General features: G+C 43.4%; 1 protein-coding gene and 1 long non-coding RNA gene across 2 annotated transcripts in view; one reads left to right on the forward strand and one right to left on the reverse strand.

Annotated features, from left to right (window-relative positions):
* Positions 1–25,783, reverse strand: part of LOC122438480 — a 222,702-nt gene that overhangs the window by 51,805 nt on the left and 145,114 nt on the right. The gene's annotated exons all lie outside the window — the stretch shown is intronic.
* Positions 10,298–10,852, forward strand: LOC122438478 (ferritin light chain-like). Its single transcript, XM_043463370.1, has one exon. It carries the CDS (start codon positions 10,313–10,315, stop codon positions 10,817–10,819), a length of 507 nt encoding a protein of 168 aa, XP_043319305.1. The 5' UTR covers positions 10,298–10,312; the 3' UTR covers positions 10,820–10,852.

A 25,783-nucleotide genomic window follows, 5' to 3' on the forward strand; every position in this document is an offset into this window, starting at 1 on the left:
TAAATCGGGACATGCTTTGCCTGGCTACAAAGTGTTACTGGATGCAGAAAGGACCAATCATACTGACTAGCACCGAGTGGACCCCGAGAAACACTGGTTGTCCTGCAGAATGCCCTGGGGAGCACTTTCAGGCCTTTAGGCAGGGGAGCAGAATCACTGGACTTGTACTTCCGGAAGTTTATACTGGGAATACCCATCTCCCCTCATTACTCTGCTGACTTGGAACCGGGAGAAATGTGTTTGAAAGACTGCAATAGTCCAGATAAGAGGTGATGAGTACCTGTGCTGATACAGTAGCAGGGAGAATGCAATTGTATGGTTTAATTGTAGGACATTAAAGCCAGGACAAACACTATCAATGACACACTCCAAACTATCCTCATTTTGCAGAATTAAAGAGCAGATATTCAGACTTCAGTGACTTGGAAGTCATGAAACTAGTAAAGTCCTTCAATTTCCTGGTTCACTATTCTTTCCTCAACTCATAGTCAGAGCTGATGTTAGACTTCATCACCAATATTTCCAATTCAAAAATAACAAAGTTATCTCAGTTTTGCCTAAATCGTATACTTTCTACCCCTCAGTAGCATCCATGGACTTTAATCTCATTTAATCCTGTAAATGGCAACTCCCCCCACCCCTAAGGGAAGGTAGGTAGACTGGAGTCAGAACAATTTCCACACTACAGATGAGCCAACCGAGGCACAGGGAACGATGACTCTTATTTCTGGCTCGAATCCTCTCACATTTACTTTTAAATTAGCTTTCCAGAAATTAGAGTTTGTTTGAGCTTTGAAATGTTACCAAGATGTTGATACAGGGGTGCTATTCATAACACTTCACACCGAACAGAATCTCCTGGGGACAGAATAGCTTAGATCTTTTATAATAACTCACATTTTAAAATTTAATTATCCAATGATTCACTTGAAATTTTGTCCAAAGGAAGACTATTGTGTGACCAGTTGGAAACTGTATATTTGTGGTTGTTCTGTTTTAAATACAGTGAATGCAGGTATCTTTTCCTTAGAAAACTGTGGAGATGCAATCTGTGTTTGTCTCCCATTCACAGCAAAGAAATCAGTTTTCGTGCCTGTGAGGAACGCTCAATTCTACCACAGGGGGGCGCAGGAAACGTCCAGTGCTTTTTTAGATAATTGACACTAGGTGGCGCCGCTCTGCCAGTTTTCTTTACGTCTTTTTAATTTCTTATTTTTTATTCCTTTGTTTGGTAGCAATGTTAATGGGTTAGCCTTAGTCCTGTAAAAAAAAGGATTTTTATTTTTCCATCCTTTTAAAAATATGTCTGGGACTGTCATTGTGCATTTATAAAAATAGGATAAAGAAAGTAGAATAAGTTATTCATCAGTGTACCTTCCTTATATTTTGTTTTTACAGTAATTTTCTGGACATTCAAATATGAGTCCAAATCGAGCTTTCCTTTTTTGTCTGTCAGTCTCAGATTCTTTAGAGATTTCCTTTTAGTTTGATTTTAAAAGAGACATAATTCTGAATCATATCAGAGCTGTAAAAATGTAACATAACTCAAACACTGAAAAGAAAAATAGGTATCATTAAAGTCCCTTGTAGCTCAGATGGTAAAGAACCTGCCTACATTGCAGGAGAACTTGGTCTGATCCCCGGGTCAGAAAGATCCCCTAGAGAAGGGAATGGCAACCAACTCCAGTATTCTTGCCTGGAGAATCCCATGGACAGAAGAGCCTGGTGGGCTATAGTTCACGAGGTCGCAAAGAGCTGGACATGACTGAGCAACTAACACTACTCCTAAAGGAACTGAAAGTGATCCTCTGGTTTGGATTTGTGTAAAGAGGAATTCTCCAGCATTATTTAATTAGTCGTGTGTCTGAACCCCTCTTTGGAGTTCAAATTCCTAATTTTAAAAATCAGGAAGTTCCTTTAAATGTCCTCAAAGACCTCTTTCTAATTTGAATAGTGATGATTTTATGAGTACATAACCACAGTTGTGCTCCCTGCCTGCTCTAAACACATATGCACAAGTTACAACATAAAAAAAAAGAAAATCTGGGTGACGCTCAGTGGTATAATGCAGGCAGTTAAAAGTCCCCACTAGCTTTCCAGTCCATGTTACTCTACAGGGAATTCTGTGAGAATGAAGTCTGAACACAGAGGAATAAGCTGACTCTGGCAGAAACACACCCGTAGGACAAACCTAGTACAGCACTCTGGGTTTGCCTACTAGGGGACGGAATCCAGCTCTGACTCCAGCCCTTACAGGCTGGGAGATGCTAATCCATTAATTAGCACAGAGGCACTGAGATCCATGCTGGACACCATGAAGAAGTAAAAGGCCAGGTGCTGGTTAGCTCACAATCTAACAGGGATCCAAGTTGTCTGTTACTAGTGAGTTAGTAATAATGGGCAATACGTGCCAAAGGAGAGCAGGTCTGCGCCTTTGGCCTAAAACCCCACCCATTGCCCACAGGTGTCCTCCTGAGAATGCAGTCACCACTGAGGACTGGATGGTTGTAGAGAAATCTGCAGATTTGGGTCAGGAAAGAACAGGGAGGGGCTAGAGAGAGGCAGTCATGAAATTAACATTCCCTGCCAACTGGAAGCACAAGTTAGATATCAGAAGCAGTGTATTTTTTATGAAACAAAAGAAGATGGCATTGACATCAATGTATTGGGCTCCCATGGACCTTCACCAACCTGAAAGCTAGTATCTGGAAATCTGAAAGGCAGTGGGCAGAAATGGAGTAACAATCCTGAAGTCACACCATCCTTGATGATGGCCACCAGAGCTGGTAAAACCACCAGTGTGAGCTCATCAAACCAAATGGTTCATACGGAACACCCCTTCAAATGCAGCATTGGCAATACAGGCTCTTTTCTAAGCTCTACTCAACTCAATAAAGGCATAAACAGTTGTGCATCTTTTTGGATGCGATGCCAATTGTTCAGTATGACAGAGTAGCTAAATGACCTGCTGAAGACCATGGAACATATTAGCTTTTACAAAAAACCAGGCAAACTTGGAATTATTTTGTATTTGATGTTGTCTAGGCTTTGGAATACATGGCATGAACAAATTTTCTCCCTAGTGAGAACTACTTAATTGAAAAAGTGGCTGAACATAGTAAAAATAGAGTAGGCATGGGCCTCCCTGAGCCCTGCTGCCCTTCATAGTGATGAGCCTGGCAATGTGGCAAGTTCTCCTGGGGCATGGCTGGGGGTGGGGAGGGGTGGGGAAGTGAGAATCAGAGAGTGAGCGGGGTAGAACCCGAGGAGTGGAACGAGGCAAAGGGAGACAGATGAAGAAGCAGCCATTCCTCACTCCAGGGATATCTTCCCTACCCAGGGACTGAACCTCTGTCTCTGGTGTTTCCTGCACTGGCAGGTGGATTCTTTACCACTAGCGCCATCTGGGAAGCCAAAGAAGTAGCTGCTCAGGAGCATAAGGTCATGAACCAAACCTTTGTAAATCAGGAATGCTGCAGTTCAAGATGGCAGCAACAGTGGCCATCCACAAAAGTGTGGGACTTCTAGGAATGAGCTGGCCTTCCTTCTTCCTGATCTAAGAGAGATATTTCTCAAAGGGTGTTCCTCAGTGCACTGGCCCGCAGGAATGTTAATGAATGGGGAGAACAAATGTTTCTGCATCAGATTAGTTGGCAAAATGCTGGAGTCAACCAAATCTCTTTCCTGCCTGGAACCTTTAATATGCCACCATATAGTACAACTCTTTAAGAAGTTGTAAGGAGTGTTTAGGGGCTTCCCAGGTGGTGCTAGTGGTAAAGAACCTGCCTGCCAATGCAAGAGAAGTAAGAGAAGATCCAGGGAAGATCCCCTGAAGAAGCGCATGGCAATCCACTCCAGTATTCTTGCCTGGAGAATCCCATGGACAGAGGAGCCTGGCGGGCTACAGTCCATGGGGTAACAAAGAGTCAGACACGACTGAAACAATTTAGCATGCACACAAAGAGCATTTATCAGGTCAGTTTCCCAAACCATTTGAGCTCAGAATCTTTTTTAAAATCACAGAGTATCTCAAGACCAATGTTCTGAGAAACACCTCTTGGAAAATAATATCCTAAAGCATCCTAATTTATTTCAGATTAAATTCTATTTTAGCAATTCTCAGTGTGAAATTTTCAGGATAAAAGAACTGACAGAAAAGGAAAAGATTCATTGAAACACCTTTTTTTGTGATGTGATCAAAACCAGGGGTTCTTTTGATTTATTTATTGAAATCATTTGTGGGTGTAGACTCACTTTAAAGGAACGCTTTTCGATTATTTTTCTCTCAGCCCGGCTACACTTGGTCAGCTCTGCACCCCCACAATGAGGCCTTGCCTAGACAGTGCTGCCACCTTGGAGCCTGTATCACGGTGGCTGTCAGCCTAAGTGATAGCTTCTGCTATAAGAATAAGAAGAATAAATACAGTTCCAAATTTCTAAGTCAGAGATAGTGTGAATTGATATTGCACAGTAAAATGCAATGAGATTAAATCAATAACATCTGCAATAAGGCATAATGAAGGTAAAATTATATCTCTGGCTTCCTGAACAGCTGTGAATCTATTTTTAATGATCCTCATTTTTGGCAGTCAGCTAACAACTTCTAAAACGTCCTAGAAATTGGATTGTTAAGCAGATGAGCACTGCAGTGGCTCAGAAAGTCATTAATTTCAGCTGCCCTATCCATCTGCATGGATGAGATGGAGGCATCAAGAAATCACACCCCCCCCATTTGCCCAAATGAGCGCCCCACTAACTGGGCCTTGGGTGGCCCCACAGATGCTGGGAACAGTGAAGCAGGAGAGCTGGGGGGGAGAGGGTCTCTCCTGGGAGGACGGTAGGCTGTTGAATTAGAAAGAGAAAGGAAAGTCCTCCTCGCTTTTATAATGCCATAACAGCAATAATCAGCTTTCCAGTCTACACTGTGCTATTGGAACCTCAAATCCAGCAAAGGGAGCAGGGCATTCTAATGATCCCCATTGACCGATGGCACCCTGGGCTTCCACAACCTTGTTCTGCCTACGACTTGGTCAAGGTCACACCACCAGCAAGTACAGGAACCAGGACTCAATCAAGTCTTATTTCCAAGCCAGGGGCATTTCCACGGCCCAGCAGACCCCTTGCTGGTTGAACAGCAGTCATGGGAATGGCACTGTGATTTGAAATTGAGGAAATGTGGACTACCCACGTTTTTCTTAGCTGCCTGGCATCTTGGCATTTTGCTGAAGCATTTACTAGAAGTTGCGTCTGGGAAACAGGCAGTTGATCCCTTGGGCTGATTGTCCTGAGTCTGCCTCTCTGGGCTGACAGGGGCAGAAGCGTGGTGGGTGGCACCCCACAAGCAGATTCTCAGATTCCCCAGTTAGGCTCACTGGCTGGGAGGCTCAGGAGACCCCAGGCTGAATGGTGTTCCAGAAGATTGCAACTGAGAGTATAAATAAGCCATTTAAATTCCTTATTCACCTGAGAAAAAGTCAAGGGAAGGAGAATGCATTCCTTATTCTCTTCCCTGCACTGGGAAGCCCACGATATTGACAGAGCAGGTTTCTTGGACAGAAGATAAAGCTGCAGCTAAGACAAGCCATGAGTTTATGGCATTGACCCTGTTGTCTGGCTTGCTTTCAGCAGTGGCGCTGATCTTTTGCTGCCCGAAATATCTGACAGTCAAGACGTTTACGTGGAGCATGGAAGGTTTATGCTGTGGCATGTTTTTGGACTGGAGAGAAGAGTTTTGTTTCCAGGAGAGTCATCTGTGACAAAGTGTTACTGAGTAGAAAAGTAAAAATGAATACCTCTCTTAAGCTTGGGGATTACCTCTCTTAAGAAAGGGGATGCCTTCCAGTGGCTGACTTGATGGTCAGGAATGCTGTAAAAGAGGTGGGAACAGACCAGAGGGAAAGAGGCATTTTGTAATAAAGAAAGGATATCATAACATGCTAATGAGTAAAACAATGCCCGGGCTTCCCTGGTGGTCTTGTGGTTAAGAATCTTTCTGCCAATGCAGGGGACATGGGTTCGATCCCTGATCAGAGGTCTCACATGCCACGGAGCAACTCAACCTGTGAGCCACAACTACTGAGCCTGCATCCTGCAAACACTGAAGCCCATGTGCTTAGAGTCTGTGCTCCACAACAAGAGAGACCACTGCAATGAGAAGTCTGTGTACCGCAATGAAGCGTAGCCCCCACTCACCGAAACTAGACAAAGCCTGCCCGTAGCAGCAAAGACCCAGCACAGCCAAAAATTAAAGTTTTTTTTTTTTTTTTTCTAGCCTGAAGTGCTAGAAAACTAAGGTTTGCACGTGAAGATAATGGGGAACTGGGAGCAATCAGGGTTCATGTGAACCCTTCATGTGAAGGCGGACAAATGAGGCTCAGAAAGAGAAGGCAAGGGAGGTCTAGGGGAAAGTGGGAGCTGGCACTGCTGAGCTGATGTGGGCCAGAGGCAGTGCCCTGAGCTAGGGGAATGCTGGGGCTGTCCTGCACCAGGACCTGCTTGACATGCCAGGGGAACAGTGGCGAGGGTCTCAACGCACGGGGACCTGACACATTTCTTCTGGCCCCTGTGTCCTCTGCACTCCCTCATCTGTTAATGAACAAAGCAGACTTTTTGCTGTGGAAACAAGCTCATCTAGCTTTCTTGCTTAAAAAGAACACACATTGACTTGAAAGCATTACCTGGGGGACGCGGCCCTTCACTGCACAATGAACTAGTTGTCAGTGATGCAAACCTCACTCCTTCCTAGTTCACTGACAAGGGTTTAGTGTAAAGTTGGCAAGTAGGTTTCTTCTTATGTGTCGACCTCCATCTTTTGGCTCACTCTATTCCGAAGGACCATGAGGCTAGATCCAGGTTCATGGAGAAGAGTCTTGCATTTGGTTGATCTGCCGTGGATGAGGCAGGGAGGAGGCAAGTTGTCATGACCCTGCATCTCTACCCTTTGACCGCACCCACTGACGTGTTTGCATTTTAAGTGGAGCTGGCAAAAGTATTAAGTCACGGAAACCTCAGGCTCACAAATGAGGGAGATGAAGTGGATAGAGGAGAGTTTCCTACCGATTTCAAAACATACTACCATTTCAGGCTTTGGAAACAGCGAGTCCAAGTCACTGCTGATAAGTCTATATGGGGCTTCCCTGGTGGCTCAGAGGGTAAAGAATCCACCTGCAGTGCTGGAGACCCGGGTTTGGTCTCTGGGTTGGGAAGATCCCCAAAGGAAGGAAATGGCTACCCACTCTAGTATTCTTGTCTGGAGAATTCCATGGACAGAAGAGCCTGGCAGACACGACTGAGTGGCTAACACTTAACTTCACCTCAAGCCTTCAATGGAGGCTCTGAAGAAGGGCTAAGCAGAAGCCAGAGGCCAAACTAAGCTGTCCAGTTAACCTGACTTAAAGCTAAGGGTCAGGAAATTGGGACTATTACCCACCAGATATGAGGCAGCTGAATGGTCTTTTTCTTCCCATTGCAAACAGTGAAGGGGAATCAAATCCAAAGGAAGAAGATGGAGAGGGATGTATATCTGTACACACATTCACACACACACACAAACATTCACACACACATATAATATACAAACACACAGATCATACATATTCATCTGCATCACCTGTTTTGGAAATGAGGAGCACTTTAGAGAATGTAGTGCCAGAAGCCACATTCCCTTATAGGTCTGGGTTGGTTTGTTGTTATCATCACTAACCAGTTGAGACAAATGACCAAAGGCAGTGGGCCAGGAGCCAAGATTGGAGGGCAGCCACCTGATGGTCAGGTATCTAAAAACTGATGTCATGGTCAGTTGTGACTCCCTGGGGCTTCAGAGCAAAAGTCACAGAGTTAGCGAGGCAGTTTGCTTAGTGGCTCTGCACAGATCAAAACCTGGATGTTGGGGGTGTGTGGAAGCTTCGCCATGAGTTTCATTTGGTTTTGAGAGGATCTACAGGGCGTGAGTGGGTTTCCCCAGTGGCTCAGTGGTAAAGAATCTGCCTGCAATGCAGAAGACTCAGGAGACATGGGCTTGATACCTGGGTCAGGAAGATTCCCTCAAGTAGGGCATGGCAACCCACTTAAGGTGGCTTAGAGATAAAGAATCTTCTTGCAAAGCAGGAGACTTGGGTTCAGTCCCTGAGTCAGGAAGATACCCTGCAGAAGGAAATGATAATCCACTCCAGAATCCTTAGGAAATCCCATGGACAGAGGAACCTGGGGGATTATGACCCAGGGTGGGTCACAAGAGTCAGACACGACTTTGTAACTAAACCACCAGTATTCCTGCCTGGAAAATCCCATGGAGAGAGGAACCTGGTGGGCTACAGTCCAAGGGTTGGACATGAGCTGGACATGACTGAAGTGACTGAGCACGCATGTAGGGCTTGAGTAGATTAAAAAGTGGATTTTAATAGTATCTTAAACAAGAAGGTATCCCATTTCTGAGGTAACTCTACATGTTAATATCTTTCTCCAAATGATAGCTTCTTAATAAACTACATTTCACTGGTAGGTAGTATATTGTGATACTAATAAACACTGGGATTTGTTTTTAAAAGGAAAAGCCACATCGAATGTCTGCTTTGACTAGTCTACCTTATGTACTAACTTCACACGTTTGGTGTAAAATTTACTCAGCAGGCTTGAATTGCTGAGTCAAGGCACCTGCTGGATGTGAGGGGCATTAAGTGATAGTCTGAAGGTCTAGGAAGGAGTCGCAGCAGTTAGGGCTGGAACTTAATAGGATTAAGTGGTCACCACTTTGCCCCTTCTGGGCTCAGGAGCAGACATCAGCAAACACAGGAATCCACCACAGAAGCCACCAACACCCCTGGTAGGAACCAGAACCTCAAAATTGTTCTCAAGTAGCACACTAGCATTCCCTACAACTTGATAGCAGCTGACACAAACAAAATGAAAACGATTTGCGTTTAGGGGAACTCTGCCTAGTAAGATGGGTAGCTTTTTGTGCATTTTTCACAGAATGACCAAAAAAAAAAAAGTCTACTGAGATTTTACTTTTGCTAGAGGTCGAGATTGGAAATCATCTCCCTAATTAAATGATAATGGCTATTTAACATTTTGAGTCCTTTGCACTTTCTCCCAGATGCCTTCCAAAGTGGTGCAATATAGGGCTTCTTATCTTAGGGTCTATGAATCCCCAAGTGTGCCATGCATAGAATTTGAGAGTCTATGATCTTGGCTGTGAAAAAAATTAAATTTATTTCTATTTTTGCTACCTCTTAACTGAAATGACATTAAGTGACACTGTATAGGAGACAGGGATCAAGACCATCCCCAAGGAAAAAAGTGCAAAATAGCTGTCTGAGGAGGTCTTACAAATAGCTTTGAAAAGAAGAGAAGCAAAAAGTAAAGGAGAAAAGGAAAGATAAACCCATCTGAATGCAGAGTTCCAAAGAATAGCAAGGAGAGATAAGAAAACCTTCCTCAATGATCAATGCAAAGAAATAGAGGAAAACAATAGAATGGGGAAGACCAGAGATCTCTTCTAGAAAATTAGAGATACCAAGAGAACATTTCATGCAAAGATGGGCACAATAAAGGACAGAAATGGTATGGACCAAAAAAAAAAAAAGAAATGGTATGGACCTAACAGAAGCAGAAGATATTAAGAAGAGGTGGCAAGAATACACAGAAGAACTGTACAAAAAAGATCTTCATGACCCAGATAATCATAATGGTGCGATCACTGACCTAGAGCCAGACATCCTGGAATGTCAAGTGGGCCTTAGAAAGCATCACTAGGAACAAAGCTAGTGGATGTGATGGAATTCCAGTTGAGCTATTTCAAATCTGAAAAGATGATGCTGAGAAAGTGCTGCATTCAATATGCCAGCAAATTTGGAAAACTCAGCAGTGGCCATAGGACTGGAAAAGCTCAGTGTTCATTCCAATCCCAAAGAAAGGCAATGCCAAAGAATGCTCAAACTACCGCACGATTGCACTCATCTCACACACTAGCAAAGTAATGCTCAAAATTCTCCAAGCCAGGCTTCAGCAATACGTGAATAATGCACTTCCAGATGTTCAAGCTGGTTTTAGAAAAGGCAGAGGAACCAGAAATCAAATTGCCAACATCCGCTGGATCACTGAAAAAGCAAAAGAGGGAAGTGCGCTCGGCGGCCCTGCGGATCTGTCTCTCTCTTCAACAGTGCTTGGACGGAACAGACCCAGGGACGCCCCTTGCTCCAGCCTCCGACTACCCTCCAACCTTTTTTCCAGTCGCAAGCTCAGGAGTCAGCAACTCAGCTGTCCGATCACCGGGACCTGCCACCATTTTTTAACTCCTTATTACCGACCAATCATGAGCTCCCAGATTCGTCAGAATTATTCCATCGGCCTGGTTAACATGCAACTGCGGGCCTCCTACACCTACCTCTCTCTGGGCTTCTATTTCTACCGCGACGATGTGGCTCTGGAGGGTGTGGGTCACTTTTTTCGCGAATTGGCCAAGGAGAAGCGCGAGGCCGCGGAGCCTCTCTTAAAACTGCGAAACCAGCCTGGCGGCCCCGCCCTCTTCCTGGACGTGCAAAACCCATCTCAAGATGAGTGGGGTAAAACCCAGGACGCTATGGAAGCCGCCCTTCTCGTAGAGAAGAACCTGAATCAAGCCCTGTTGGATCTGCATGGCCTGGCTTCTGCCCGCGGAGACCCCCACATCTGTGATTTCCTGGAGAACCACTTTCTAGATGAGGAAGTGAAACTCATCAAGAAGATGGGTGACCACCTGACCAACCTCAGCAGGCTGGCTGGTCCCCAGGCTGGGTTGGGCGAGTATCTCTTCGAGAGGCTCACCCTCAAGCACGACTAGGAGCTTTTGGAGATCAGTGGCTTTTGAAGAACCTACCTAACATCAGGGCTGCCTGAAGCCCCTTTCTGCAGCCACTAGGCAGCTTTTTAACATCCTGGAGCCCTCTCTCAAGCCTTGGACCAAATGGAAACAATAAAGCTTTTTGCAGCAAAAAAGAAAAAATAAAAAGCAAAAGAGTTCCAGAAAAACATATATTTCTGCATTGACTATGCCAAAGCCTTTGACTCTGTGGATCACAATAAACTGGAAAATTCTTGAAGAGATGGAAATACCAGACCACCTGACCTGCCTCCTGAGAAATCTGTATGCAGGTCAGGAAGCAACAGTTAGAACTGGACATGGAACAACAGACTAGTTCCAAATTGGAAAAGGAGTACGTCAAGGCTGTATATTGTCACCCTGCTTATTTAACTTATATGCAGAGTACATCATGAGAAACGCTGGGCTGGAAGAAGCACAAGCTGGACTCAAGATTGCCGGGAGAAATAATCAATAACCTCAGATATGCAGATGACGCCACCCTTATGGCAGAAAGTGAAGAAGAACTAAAGAGCCTCTTGATGAAAGTAAAAGAGGAGAGTGAAAAAGTTGGCTTAAAGCTCAACATTCAAAAGACTAATATCACGGTATCTGGTCCCATCAATTCATGGTGAATAGATGGGGAAACAGTGGAAACAGTGACTGACTTTATTTTGGGGGGCTCCAAAAATCACTGCAGATGGTGACTGCAGCCATGAAATTAAAAGACGCTTACTCCTTGGAAGGAAAGTTATGCCCAACCTAGACAGCATATTAAGAAACAGAGACACTACTTTGCCATCAAAGGTCTGTCTAGTCAAGGCTATGGTTTTTCCAGTAGTCATGTATGGATGTGAGAGTTGGACTATAAAGAAAGCTGAGCACGAAAAAATTGAACTGTGGTGTTGGAGAAGACTCTTGGGTGTTCCTTGGACTGCAAGGAGATCCAACCAGTCCATCCTAAAGGACATCAGTCCTGGGTGTTCATTGGAAGGACTGATGTTGAAGCTGAAACTCCAAGACTTCAGCCACCTGATGCGAAGAGCTGACTCATTTGAAAAGACCCTGATGCTGGGAAAGATTGAAGGTGGGAGGAGAAGGGGACGACAGAGGATGAGATGATTGGATGGTATCACTGACTCAATGGACATGAGTTGGGGTAAAATCCGGGAGTTGGTGATGGACAGGGAGGCCTGGCGTGCTGCGGTTCATGGGGTTGCAAAGAGTCGGACACAACTGAGCTACTGAACTGAACTGGACTGAACTGAAATTTAGCATTTCCTTCAATAATGAGTGTCAGCAACAAACCAATGTTAGTACTTGTGATTGTCATTAACAGAAATCACAGATTTCATATCACATAACAGTCATTGCAGACATAAAATCACACGTGTTCATCATGACTCTGAAATTAAAATAGTTCTCAAATCAGCTGCTGGTTCTTGCTATTTGATGTGCTATTATAGAAGCACATATATAATTACTAGATCACAAATTTAGTTTTAAAAATATTTTGATAATGACATTTTAATATTATTGATTTTCTTTGTCATTCCATATATGATATTTTATACATTAAGATATGGTTTCATAAAGAAGCTCTGTGAATAGAAAGGGCATTCCCTTCAGATGAGCAGGCCTGGATTATGGTCCTTGACAGAAAACTTTGCTCAAGTCCCCCCACTTCCTTTTTCCTTTTGCCTTTTTTGTGGGCCAATTAAAATAAAGATAACATTCACATAAGATAAAATTCACTACATTAGAGTGTACAATTCAGTGGGTTTTAGCATATTAACAAGGTTGTGCAAGAATTATTATCTAATTCCAGAACATTTTTATTACCACCCCCAAAGAAACCCCATACATATTAGAAGTCACTGCCATTCTCCCCCTACCACCCCACCCCAGCTTCTGGCAACCACTAATCTGCTTTCTGTCTCAATGGATTTGCCTATTCTGGCATTTTAAGATTCTTTCATATCAAGGCGTGTATCAACACTTCGTTCCTCTTATGGCTGAATGATATCGCATTGCATGGAGGTACTACATACTGCTTATCCATTTGGCCAAGTCTTTCTCCAGTGTTTGCTTCTACACTTTCAAAATGAAGAGATGAGGGCAGACTATGGCCAGTTTTCAAACCTGTTTCTGGACCTCCTTTTAGCCTTGTTGTGTCGCTTTGCATACAGTTCTGTTTATACTCAATTCCAGGTCTCCCGTCCTCAAAAACTGACCTGTCAAATTCCTAAGCATGTGGTTTTAAATTCCATCTGTTGAAATCCACCAAAAAATTTTTAAATTGGTTTGGAGATCTTATCTAATTTAAGCATTGTGTGTCAATGATCTAAAATGGAATGCTATCTTCTCTTCTCCAATTTCTGTTTACAACATTATAGCAACCAAGGAAACTATGATGGGCTGGGCTCATGCATAGGAGACTGAATTTTTTGAAGTGCAATCAAGAGGTGGGGGGAAAAAAAGGCCATGGCATTTTGTATGCCCCAGGGAACAATTTAAGGTCTTATTTTAAGGTTCTTTGCCATTCTCAGAAAAAAAAAATTTTTTTTCACCTGTCACTTTAAAATTTCAGCAGATCACAACAGCTTATTTCCACAAGACTGTAACAGATTGGAAGATAAAGGGGAAAGGGCTCATGGAGATAAGGGACTAGCAATAAATCCTCAAACTGTGTAACTATGTTGTTAACAGAGTTCATTTGAGGATCCAAGACGACTTCTTAACTCATGGATTTTCACTCTCGTTTTTATTAGTTATAAAATAGCACCCACTAACTTTAGTCAGAAATAACACAAAGGTTTCTTATGCAGCACCACCAATACATGTGCATTGTCAGAAAAGAAATGAGTAAATTACTGATTATATTTTGAATTGTATGCTATCTCCCGTCCCCCATGTACATAAATAAAACACGAACCATCCGTGTTTTATCCCCCCACCTTTCTCGACATCAGCTAAGCTCCGTTTTGCTTTCAGCTTGTTCCTTTGTTACATAACCACATTCTCAGTCCATCCTTTCATTTCCTTCCAAGTGCTTTCCATCACGGCTGTGGTGTCTGAAGCTCATTACACCTACTGGCGTGCCGGTGCTGAAGCATTTGCTGTTCTCAGCCCAGCACATTCTTTGCTTGCAAATGCTTTAGATTCTTTTCCTTGGACAATAAACCAAGAAATCTGCAAATTCATACTTAATCTGTCATAGCCCTGTCACCCAATCCAATCCTCTCTAAACAAAATCCTTTTGGTGAGAGGAAGACAATACCTCTGTTTCATAAATAATTTTTCCACCCACCTTAATCTGCTGTCTATGAATATTAATGAGTCTCATCGATTCATGTCTCCATTTTATGTCTGATATTAGACACCTTCCCAGAAAGCTAGCTGTCAAGGTTGCAAAGGAACCTATTTCACTTTCACATTAAATTAGCAAAATTAAAAAGGGTGGATTCTTTGGCTTGTAGATTTCAAGAGATACTCCTTTACATTGTCCCCAAATTACAGATCAGTCCTTGCAGGAAGGAGAGGCGGGTCACTTCTTTTTTGTCTGCTCCTGGCAGACAAAATTGGTGACTTGATACCGAGAAAAATTTTTCAGACACCCATTAAATGTGCTTGTTTTATCTCTCCATTCCTTTGCTTGCCTTTTTAAAAATGTCTTCCTTTTTGAGTCTAGGTCTGAATTCCTATGAGGTTCTGCTTCCTTTGGCTATTTTTGCCTTAAAGTTCTTTGTGTACTGACCACAGATTAACTGGGATAGATTTCAGGGCTGCTGCTGGCCTATAAGAAATCTTTGTGAAAATTAAGAGAGTGTTCTGACAGACTTAATTAGGAAATTAATTTCCTCTAAATGGACATATTAGAAAGAGGAAACCCCCCTGGGTGAGCATACCTGTGGACCAGGATCCAGGGCCTCGTGAGGGGAATGTGGGCTGCATTTCAGCACCTACTTCCTCTCCACAGGGTACCTTGGTTAGCTTCTTTCTTAAATCTTTCACGTGTATCCCTTTGCTGGTTTCTTGAACCCAAAGTGTTTTGGAGACCCCAGAGATTTGCTTAGACCCTTCTCACTTGCAATTCACGTTTTTCCTCCTTTATTCTTTTTCATAGTATTAATGCTAAACCCCTTGTTTAACTGCCAGGTTTTATTGGAGCACCCTGAATTCATCTTTCCATCTTTGAGCAATTTGAATAGGAATTCAAATGATATCCTTGGGTACTTTTTGTTTATGTGGTTGGTTGATTTTTTAATACATGCTTTCACATGTTCAAAGACTTGTTTGCTGATAGCATTATTTGTTGCTTAAATGACAAACATATGGTCAGCTGCCTGAGGAGCTGTGCTATTTCAAGGGGGTTCAGGAAGCCTGCTCTAGGTCTGACTATACTCTTCCTTGCTTACTACTCAGGCCTGAAATTCTACCTTAAAACCATATCTTTTTAGATTAAGTAACTAGCAGCCCTGTTGCAATGTGTTACACTTGGAAAGAACTAAGTAGACCCCATTGTCCCTATCAGTCACTGACTTTAGTGAGAATTACTGTATCAAGTCCTATTCTAAGGGCAGTTAGGTGGGAGAATAAAGATGGTTTGGGGCATGTAATGTACTATCCCCCTAGTGGGAAGGTCTCTTTAGGCTGGCAGAATACACTTTGGCCATTTTGAAGGATCCTTTGGAGAACAAGAGACATGGAAGGCAAACTTCCCTTTGCTCTGTCTTTGTCTAGAGTAATCCCAGGGTAGTATTGATATTACCTCTTCAGCAGCCTTGGTGTTTCCCGCTGTGACTAAGGGTGGGACTCCTCCCCCTGTTGGAGCAGCTGGGAACTCAGCTTTCTTCCTTTGGCCTACAATACTCTCACCCTATTTTGACCTTGCTGTTTGGTATATGCATTGAACTTCTCAAGGGCCCAGGGTTAGTGATATTAACAGGGCAAGACACACATCTAAGAAATAATTCTTACATGAATTATTTTCATGTAAGATCTTTTCCCTCTGTGGAAAGATCTATAGGAGACAGATCATGGATGCAAGAATATTGGAGAAATAAGAGTTTTGAAAAAATCATCCTTAGTCTAGCCCTGGCCCTCTCAAAGTGGGCTGCATATATATCTGAGAGCACAGAACCGTGAGTTATGTAGAAACTAAACATGGTGCATCTTCCTGAGTGTCAATTTTACTAGGTAATTAAATGTCTTAAGTGTTAGTTTTAAATTAAAACAAACTTGACTGTATCATGGAATGGAATACAGCAGCCACAGTAATGCTTATAACAAGCACCAAAGAAAATGAATACATGATCATAGAAAACAGATTGTAGATCTTAGAAATCCTCTAAGCCTGTACTTTCACAAATGACTGTGGATCAGAGCACCTGCAGAACTTCAAAAGAAACTTCAAAACAATACCAATGCTGGGCCCCTTTCCAAATGGACTCTAGAATGCTGATATTTCTCCAAAGCCTCTCAGGTGATTTGAAAGGTGATTTGCATCCATTGTTCTACCTATGACATGCTTCTCACCAGGATCCGCTACATAGCATGTGGGGCCTAGTACAGAACAGAAATGCAGAGCCTTTGTTATAAATTACTAAGAATTTTCAATGGTGGCAGCAGAGCATTAAACTAAGCACAGAGCCTGAGGGCAGTGCCCAGTGCTCATGCCCCTGAAGTCAGTCCTGCCCCCTAAAAGCAGGAAGAGCGCATTCAGCGCCTGCTGCCACCTTTAGAGAAGGCCAGAGGTGTGCAGGTTGGGGAAGAGCTGTGTCTTCCTCTACATGTGCTAGTTAAGGGGACACACACATACACACATACACACAGCTGGGTGGGTAGTTTAAAGATACCCCTTGGTAGAAGTATTTGGCAGAGATTAAATGTGGTTTTCTTAATGTGAAAACACATTTGTTTATCTAAGTTGAGAATGAAACTGTCACATTTTGACTCTGACCTACCTTGGCTGGATTTTAAATTCTAGTGTATATTTTCTCCCCCAATCACAACCTCCCTCCCTATTCCCGCACAGTTTCTCATACATCTAAATATTTATCCAAAATTGTAACTCAGATTACTGGGAAGTGTTTTGTCCTTTTGACCACAACTGAGTTGGGGTCCCTCTCTGAAATAACTGTGTCTGCTGTTTTGGAGAGTGATGAGAACTAAGGTTACACGTATGCACACACATGCGCGTGCACACACACATGTGTGTTGGGGTTACATGCACACACACTTCAGCGTCAGAGAAGGAAAGGTCTGCAGAGCTTGTAAGGATTACAGATCTGAGAATAAACCTCACAATAAGGAGTTCAGGCCACTGTCTTCTCCTGAAGAGGAGAAAGCCTGCAGGATAAAGACTTTGGTGGGGGCAGGAGCAGATGCACATGTGTGGTCCTGGGGGAAATGCAGGGAGGAGAGGACCTGGTGATCTGCTGAAGGAACAGAGTGCATTTGTTCTCTGGAGATTCGGCACACAGGCAGGGTACAGAGAGTTAATGAACCAAAGGGAGGATAGGTACACTGGGGAATTCAGAGTAAGTGAATAAAATTCTTATTATGTCGTCTCTGGAATTAATATGCAAGCTTTCCTCTCTCCCAGGGCTTCTTTTTTGCATTGGCTGCTATGAAATACTTGGGGCCAAAGACAGAACAGAGCCCTAGAGGAAAGGAGGTGATTCACGTTCCTGGGAATTTGCAGCCAACCCGGGAGACACAGCAGAGAGAGGAGGCCAGAGCCTGTAGGATTGCAAAAGCTATCTCAAAGCCCTGGAAATCATTAGCCAGTCCTGATGGCAAGGGCAGTCTGCTCATATGGGTCTGTGGAGAGACCCAGTGTGGGTCGTTTTATGACGACCACTGTTCACCTGACGATCAGCCTTCTTGACGCCAGACCCCTGTCTGTCTCTGATACTTAATGTCTGAGGCTCATCCCTTATTATCCAAAGACCATTTTTCAACTCAGAACCTTATACAAATGAAAGAGTTCATTGAGACCTAGAAAGTCCATATGATGGAATAGCCCATAAACAGCATGGTTTATGTATGCTGAATGTATGACGGCAAGGCATGCACATGCAGAGTGAGGCAATGACACAAAAAAAACCTCAAATCCTGCAGAGACGTTCTTGTGGCAGTGTTCAGGACAGATTTCCAGGTCAGGTAAATATGAGCTCTGCTCCCACCTCTGTGTACTTGGAGACAGATTACTCAACCTCTCTTAGACTTATTTTCTCCAAATAAAAAAGACATTGTGTTGAATACCTGTTTTATAAATTTGTCTTGAGGATTAAATGAGAAGTTGTAGGCAAAGGTCTTAGCATAGAACATAGAAGGTAATCTTACACATACATACTATTTAGTAGGCTAGTAGGCACATAGCAACTATTTACTAGTAATTATTGTTAGCTATCAATCCTTTCCTTCCCTCTGTCCCCACTTTTGGGATAAATGAAAACCTCTGCCAAGAGCGACTTAAAAAGATGTTTCTGGTCAGGTTCTGGCTAGGTTTTAAGATATTCTTGTCCTAATTTCATGTACTTGGCTGGTCTTCTATGCCCCACAGGCCCTCGTCCACAAAAAGCCTAATAGCCTGGGTCATAACAGGCTTGGTAACAGGGCTGATATGTTAATAAAAAGACAGATTTCTCAGCCTCTGTCTTCTGTTGTTTTCAGACATTACACTGGGAGCTTAAGTTGCGACTGCAATCCTGATTTACTTCCTGATCAATTTGGACAATGCTGGAAAAGGAAGTGGTCCCTTCTGTTTCTTCCAGTGTGTGTCAAGAGACAAGACCTCAGAACTGTGACTCTTAGAGCTACCTTCTAGCAGCCAGAGAGAGAACTCACACAGATCAGAAGGTCCCATGGAGTACATGCCTTTCAAAAATGCATCTTTGAGCATTCTGTTGCAAAATGAGATAATTAAGGATGATGAAGTGAGATTTTTTTTTTTCAACAATGCTTTTCATTAATAGGATTATCTTCTGTGCCAAGATTATGGTATACTTTGGGAATCAAGATGTGGGTTTTTTTTTCTTAAGCTTTTGATTTATTTATTTGGCTGCATTGGTCTTAGCTGTGGTACGTGTAATCTTTCATTGCAGTGTACAGATTCTCTGGTTGTGGCACGCATGTTCAGTAGTTGGGGCACAAGGGCCAGTTGCTTCGAGGCATGTGGGATCTTAGTTCCCTGACCAGGGATCGAACCCACATCCCCTGCATTGCAAGGTGGATCCTTAATTACTGGACCACCAGGGATGTTGCTAACTTTTTTTTTTTTTTTTAACTTTTAAGTTTATATTGGAGTACAGTGCCTGGAGAATCCCATGGACAGAGGAGCCTGGTGAACTACAATCCATAGGGTCACAAAGAGTCAGACAGGACTTAAGCAATTTAGCATGCACACATATAGTTGATTTACAATGTTGTGATATGTTCAAATGCACAGCAAAATGATTTAGTTATACATATACATGTTTCTGTTCTTTTTTAGGGATTCCCTGGTAACTCAGTGGTAAAGAACCCACCTGCCAAGGCAGGAGACCCAGGTTCAATCCCTGGGCTGGGACAATCCTCTAGAGAAGGAAATGGCAATCCACTCCAGTATCCTTGCCTGGAAAATTACATGGACAGAGGAGTCTGGTGGGCTACAGTCTATGGGGTTGCAAAGAGTTGGACACCATTGAATGGGTAAAGAACAGTTTTGTTTTCAAGTTCTTTTCCCATTTAGGTTATTACATAATATTGAGCAGAGTTCCCGATGCTACATGAACACACTGCTGTATTTAAAATAGATAAACAAGATGTGCTTTTTGTGTATGTGAAATTATAGATGAGCGGTTTTTTTAATGCCCTGACTTAGAAAAATAAAAAGTAGGCAAACCTATGTTTCCCCCTACCACCATTCAATTTTTTAAAAAATTATTTTTACCAGCTCATGAAATAAAAATGCTGGAAACCACTGATATAGACCACCCTGGCTGTTTGGGGAAAGTAAATAACTTCCAGATTAGCAGCTACCCGGAACATTTCCCCAGATGATAGACCCCCGGGCTTTTGCTGCATAAATTATTTCATGTCTCTTATATGGTGAATACAGCAAATGAGGGCAAAAGGAATTTTATGAGAGTTCACAGGTTCCCCCAATAAACCAATGGTGTACAGTAAGGAGGGATGCAAGGTCAAGAGCGCTGCTCACACTCCCACTGTGGATACAACCCTTCCTTTATGCACACAGGCCTGAGCCCATTCACTGTTGGTGCTGATCCAGTACTTCCAAAATATTACATTAATATTTTAAAACTTTAAAAATAAAATATCTTTTGTTAGAGTTTCAACTTCAACCTGGTTTTGTTTGGGTTAAAAACACCATGTTTCTTTTTTTTTTCTTTGGTGAGGGTCCAGTATTGTAACGGGCTTCCCCAGTGGCTCAGTGGTAAAGAATCCTCCTGCCATGCTGGAGACGCAGGAGACTCGGGTTTGCTCTCTGGGTCGGGAAGATCCCCTGGAGGAGGGTATAGCAACCCATTCCAGCATTCTTGCCTGAAAAATCCCATGGACATGGGGTCGCAAAGAATCGGACATGGCTGAAGCAGCTAAGCATGGCACGGAACATTGTAAAACTGCTCCTTTCATCATTATAACTAGGAGGTCCCAAACTTCACTAGCCATGAGGTCACATGTCCAATGATATATCCTGAATTATGTGTTTTGCCCTATCTTCTCATGTTTGCCAACCTGCTTCAGTGAGTTTTTCTAAAACTCTCTGAGAAGAGTTCATGTGATTCTCTTAACTTTCCTGGGAGTTACATGATACTGGGCTCCATCCCTGAATGGGGGAGATCCCCTGGCAGAGGGCATGGCAACCCACTCCAGTATTCTTGCCTGGAGAATCCTATGGATAGAGGAGCCTGGTAGGCTACAGTCCATGGGGTCACAAAGAGTCAGACATGACCGAGCAACTTTCACTTTCACTTTTCATAAGATACTGACCAGCCATTGGACCTTCATACCATCCCACGGCCCCAGGTCATCCTTCCTGTCCTCTAGGCCTCAGTCTCCCTCATCCTCTCTTCACCTCCCAGGCCATCGTGGTTCATTTCTGCTGCCTCTGCCTGGAATGACTATTCATTCAAATCCTTCCCCTCCTCCAAGGTTCTGCTCAAGTCACATTTCCTCTAGGAGTTCTACAATCCCTAGCATACAAATGTCCTCTTCTCATTTTCCTGATGCACTCTGTACTCCCCAAATCCAGGGCATTGTGATGAATGCTGAAATGGCTATTTATGTGTCTATCTTCCTACCACTTCCCATTACTATGTGAGCTTCGGATGCAAGGACTACATCATTTTCTCCCTTTTCTTTTAACTCAGTGAAGAACCGGCACAGTGTATTAAACACAGTAAGTCTGGTAAATACTAAATAAAACCGAATTGCCTTAAATTCTCACTAAGTTGTTCTCGACTGATTGTCATACTTCCCTGGAGTGTTTAAGAAAAAACTCTGTTTCCGCCAATAGGAATATTTGCTCTAATCAGTCCACAGAGGGAAATAATGACTCTTGAACCTTCCAGGAAACCACAGAGGATGGGTAGCCTCAATCACATTCAGGAAGGTAAAGTGCCAAATAAGCATATGGATTCATGACAAGAATCCACACTGTGTCCCCCACCAGTCACTCCAAACAACATCGCTAGTTGATTTTGTGCAATATTAGCCTCTTTTAACCAGCCATCATTTCCTCTTTAAAAAAAAAATAAGAAGAGTTAAGGGCAAGTAGGAAAAAAAAAAAAGCCTTTGAATTAAAATCTTAGCTTTTCTTTGAACATCCAGATGATTAAATGAGATCCAGACGAAAGCAGGCAATTTCCAAAAAATAAAACCCAGCCGGGGGTATCTGCATTCCCTCATGTTTCTCCTGGTAACCCTGTGGTAAAGTAAAGTAATGATTGATTCAGAGAGAATTATGGCTATTATAAACTGTAATCAGTGGTGGATGAGAATAATTACACAAGGAAAGGGGGAAAAAGCTGAAACATGGCTGAGCAGTGTTCTGATGGATGGGGAAGTCATTTCCTGGCCGTTAATGACTGATTTTTCAACAGTCAGCACACAAGCTTTAATCCCAGAGGCGAGAAGGAGAAAAAAAAAAATGGCCACACTATTAAGGATGCTACTGATGTAACCTTACCAATTTTAATCTGAATATAGTTGGTGCCTAGCCCCCTGTCTGTCCCTGCAATTGCAAAAATACCCTTTGGGGGTGAGGTTAGGGCTAGCCTTTATCTGACAGATACCAGAAGGAGTTACAGTTGGAGAGAAATCCCCCATATCACGGTGGTGGGATACAGCATCCCGATGTCACAGCATTGTAGGTTGCTAGAACTAGAAGGGCCACAGAAATCACTTAATTCTCTGTTCATTTCATAGATGAGCCCAGAAAGGTGAAGGAACTTGTTCAAGTCACATAGCTGATCAGCTTTAGGCTTTATGGAGAAATTGCCCACACAGGACCAGAAGGCAGGTTGGCTTTTGTCAAACACGCGTGATGGGATCTCTGAGGGAGATACCTTTGCTAAACCTCTTTCAAATTCGGCATTAGCTTAGTCTCTTGCCCATTGAGCCAGGCTTTGGAGTTCAATATCCTGCCTGCATGAGTTGTTATGGGTGAGGTTACCAGAGAGCTGAGAGGCCGTGGTCTTGTTTTGGTTTACAGACCAGCAGCGAGTCCTGTAACCTGTGACACTGACACAGAGAGAGAGACAGAGGATCCAGTTTATCTTATCGTTTGCAGCCATAAAACAAGATAACTGATGGAAATAGATTAAAAGTCATAAAACTGTGTAAAGCAGAACAGCCAAAAGTCAGTTGGTGACAACAACCCCCTTTGGAGCCCCATGATTTCAAAGAGCATTTGGAATACTTTAGTGAAGTACTGGGTCTCTCTCTGTCTCATCTCTAGTACAGAGTCTCCTAAAGCAGAGAAGATGGGTGGTAGTGATGAGCCTGTGACAAATTCCAGCAACCTCTCCTCACTCCCCCACTCAAGGACAAAGCACACGAGAAGGAATGAGCGGGTCGTCTCCTAAGAAAATATGACTGCCTCTGGGACTAAATTATGTCAAGATATAAGATCAGGAATGTCCAGATGCTGTTTATCCCTTCTTAATTAAATTTGGACTTCTTTAGGGGAAAAAATACCTCAGTTCCAGGAAAAGTTGTTTTGATTCTGAGGCTATTTGGACTTTGTTTTATGAAAACAAACATTTTAATCAAGATACCACCATTCCTGAATTTTCACTGTGAAGGTATTTTCTGAAGCAAACTCTCTTGAGCAAGTAATAATTGAATAATGATAATCTATTCAGCACTGTTTAATCATCTCAGAATTTTCTCTGTTTCCACTTTTAGTTTCCTGAGACTATTTTCATCAGAATCAATCCCTTTCCAGGGACATTTTACAAAAATACTTTGAGAAAGTATTTGTCCACCTGGCATTCTTTTTACCCTTCTTCTATCAAGCACACCTTACTTGTCCTTTAGGGAACTGTGATTCCCCACATCTACAGGATCCCATATACCCACAAATCCCAGAGCAGCATCCCAGCCTGCCAGCCCTTCACCCCACCAACTCTCCACTCCACCAGGCCTCTACATGACCGCAAATGCAGAAGAGGGCCATGATCCTGAGGGCTAGTCCAGGTCCTCCATCCCCAAGCCAGAGTGATTGGCATTGAGAGGGTCATTTCTACTGAGCTTTGTTACGTAGATGCTGAGAGAGTGTGTGCATGCCTGATCAATTTGGAGCAACAGCTGTAAGGAGATGGTTTCTGAGCTGCCAGTATTATCTTCCCATCTGTAGGCAAAGAGAGAGAGAAAGAGAGACTGAGGGAGAAAGAAACCCTATATGTCATCCAAGCCCTTGGATCTATCAGAGCCTGACTTTTTAAATCTGATAATGGTGGACATCTCAGTTATGTGCATGGATGGACTCCTCTTGTGCTGTAAACTAGATGAAATCAGGTTACCTTCTCTCTAACTACTCAAAGTCCTGACGAAGACTAAAGCTTTTCATTGGACTCGCTCTGATTTAAATTTTGACCAGAAAGTTTAGTACTTATTTTCAAAATTGAAATATTTGTAGTGAATATATATAACAAAGACCTATTGTACCTTTTAGAGCAGAAACATGTATCCTTTGACTGTAACTTGGATTTCGAAGCCCATTATGCATCCAGTTACAACCAATCTTTGCATCATATGTTTGGCATGAATGAACAAATGATTGAACAGACAGATGAGCTAAAAGTCTTTCAGATATTACCCAGAACCTACTGGAGACCTCCATCCTGCCAATGAGCTATTGGAGTGAATAACTATTTTTCTTAACCATGCATGTGTGCAAATACACACACACACACACACACACACACACACTCCAACACTGTCCTATTAAGCTTAACTAGAAAAAAAAGGAAAAGCTCTCTGAAGAAAGTATTGGAAATGATTGTTTAAAATGTGATTTAAGGAAGCATGCCATTCCCCCACGCATGTGTGCATGCGAAGTCACTTCAGTCATGTCCTACTCTTTTCGACCTTATAGACTGTAGTCCATAAGGCTCCTCTGTCCATGGGATTCCCCAGGCAAGAATATTGGAATGGGTTGCCCTTCTCCAGGGGATCTTCCTGTCCTAGAGGTCGACTTATGTCTCTTATATTTCCTGCTTTGGCAGGTGGGTTCTTTACCACTTAGCGTCACTGGGAAGCCCGCCGTTCCCCCATAGGTAACACCAAAGGTTGGATCAAATTTTAAGAACTCCAAAGAGAGGCAGAAACTACAGAGGGGAAATTTAGATATCTGGCTCAGTGTCCCTTTCCCTTTCCCCCTGGAGTCCTCCCTTTCTCTGCTGTGTCTCTAAGGATCTAGTCATGAATAATGAAGCCCTCCATTCCTCATAGGCGTCACCCTGCTCTGCACCACACCTCCAGGGTGAGAGCGTGGCAAGCACTGAAGTCCCGACCAAGTCCTAAGCGCTCTCAGGTGCGCGGTTGAGTGCTCGAGGCTGTGGGCCAAGGCATTCCCAAGGCTCTTCCCCATTAGGGGATCCTTGGGGGGTGCCACATGGCATGAGGGGACCCTGTTAGACACAACACTGGTTGGTGACTGGCAGAACAGGCTGGTGGGGCAGTCAGGCCAGCCCATTGCACATGGTGTTCTGGAGCTGGTGCTGGCCTTGCTCTGCTCTGAGAGAAAACACCCTGCCTGGGCCTACACCATGCGTGTGGAGTGCAGTTTCTCACTCGGGAGGAGGAAGAGAAGCCGCCCCTGGGCACAGATATCAATGAAAATCACCATTACCATGATGGCACACAGCTTCACCTCCAGGCAGGGCCTTCCCCATTTTATTCTGTCAAGATGGCCATCTTCACGAAGAGTAAATGGATTATTTTGCAACAGTCACTTAACCCCAGAAAATGAAGACAGACCCTATCACAGCTATTGGGTGTCTCTTTGTCTTATCTGTTGATAGCCTCTTGGGTGTGACATATTTCTGTGGGCTTACCAGTAGGTCAATTTTCTGTATTGGTGGGGCTCTGAATATAATCATGAAACTTTATATATATATATCCATTTGCTTGCTTGCTCAGTGGTTTCAGTCATATCTGATTCTTTGTGACCCCATGGACTATAGTCCACCAGGCTCCTCTGTCCATGGAATTCTCCAGACAAGAACATTGGAGTGGGTTACCATTCCCTTCGCCAGTTCGCTGGCATGTGCCACCCCAAATCCCCTCTCGCCCGAGCTCCAGTGGTGCACCCACCACTTGCCATGATCCCAGGGAGGTCTCTTGCTTAGCACTGGCAAAGTGCACAGCCCCTTCCCTAGGATGTGGAGGGCAGCCCTGGCCTCAATGTGACTGCAACTTTGCCCTGCAGAG

This window comes from Cervus canadensis, chromosome 3, assembly GCF_019320065.1.
Source record: "Cervus canadensis isolate Bull #8, Minnesota chromosome 3, ASM1932006v1, whole genome shotgun sequence".
Classification (NCBI taxonomy): domain Eukaryota; kingdom Metazoa; phylum Chordata; class Mammalia; order Artiodactyla; family Cervidae; genus Cervus; species Cervus canadensis.